This window comes from Pteropus alecto, unplaced genomic scaffold (genome assembly GCF_000325575.1).
Source record: "Pteropus alecto unplaced genomic scaffold, ASM32557v1 scaffold213, whole genome shotgun sequence".
Lineage (NCBI taxonomy): Eukaryota > Metazoa > Chordata > Mammalia > Chiroptera > Pteropodidae > Pteropus > Pteropus alecto.
In genome coordinates, this window is record NW_006434829.1 from 3495683 (window position 1) to 3496027 (window position 345).

Sequence of the window (345 nt, forward strand, 5' to 3'; positions counted from 1 at the left end):
TCCCCGTCTCCCCGTGTCCCTCCGGCCCCGTGTGTGTGTACGTGTGTGTCTCTCTCCCAGGCCTCATGACCTGCAGAAACCAGGCCGTGCAGGAGCATGCCAGCACCAACATGGGGCTGGAGGCCATTATTAGAAAGGCGCTCATGGGTAAATATGACCGGTGGGAGGAGCACCCTCTCGGCGCCGGTGCTTTTAACGTTCTGAATGCCAGTGCCAGCCTGCCCGCCGCTCTGCCCGTAACCGCTGCTGACGGACGGAGCGAACTCACTCTCAGCTCGCCAGGTCTGCAGGCTGCCTCCGCCTGGCCCTCCAGCCCGCCCCGTCTGTCCCCCTCCCCGGCTGGTG

The 345-nt window shown here is 65.2% G+C and overlaps 1 protein-coding gene across 1 annotated transcript in view; it reads left to right on the top strand.

Moving 5' to 3' along the window:
• The window catches only part of NCOR2 (nuclear receptor corepressor 2), a 165081-nt gene that overhangs the window by 160162 nt on the left and 4574 nt on the right, over window positions 1-345 (top strand). The window contains exon 49 of the mRNA XM_025045498.1: window positions 61-147. Coding sequence (XP_024901266.1) covers window positions 61-147 — 87 coding nt within the window. The remainder of the gene's footprint in view (window positions 1-60; window positions 148-345) is intronic.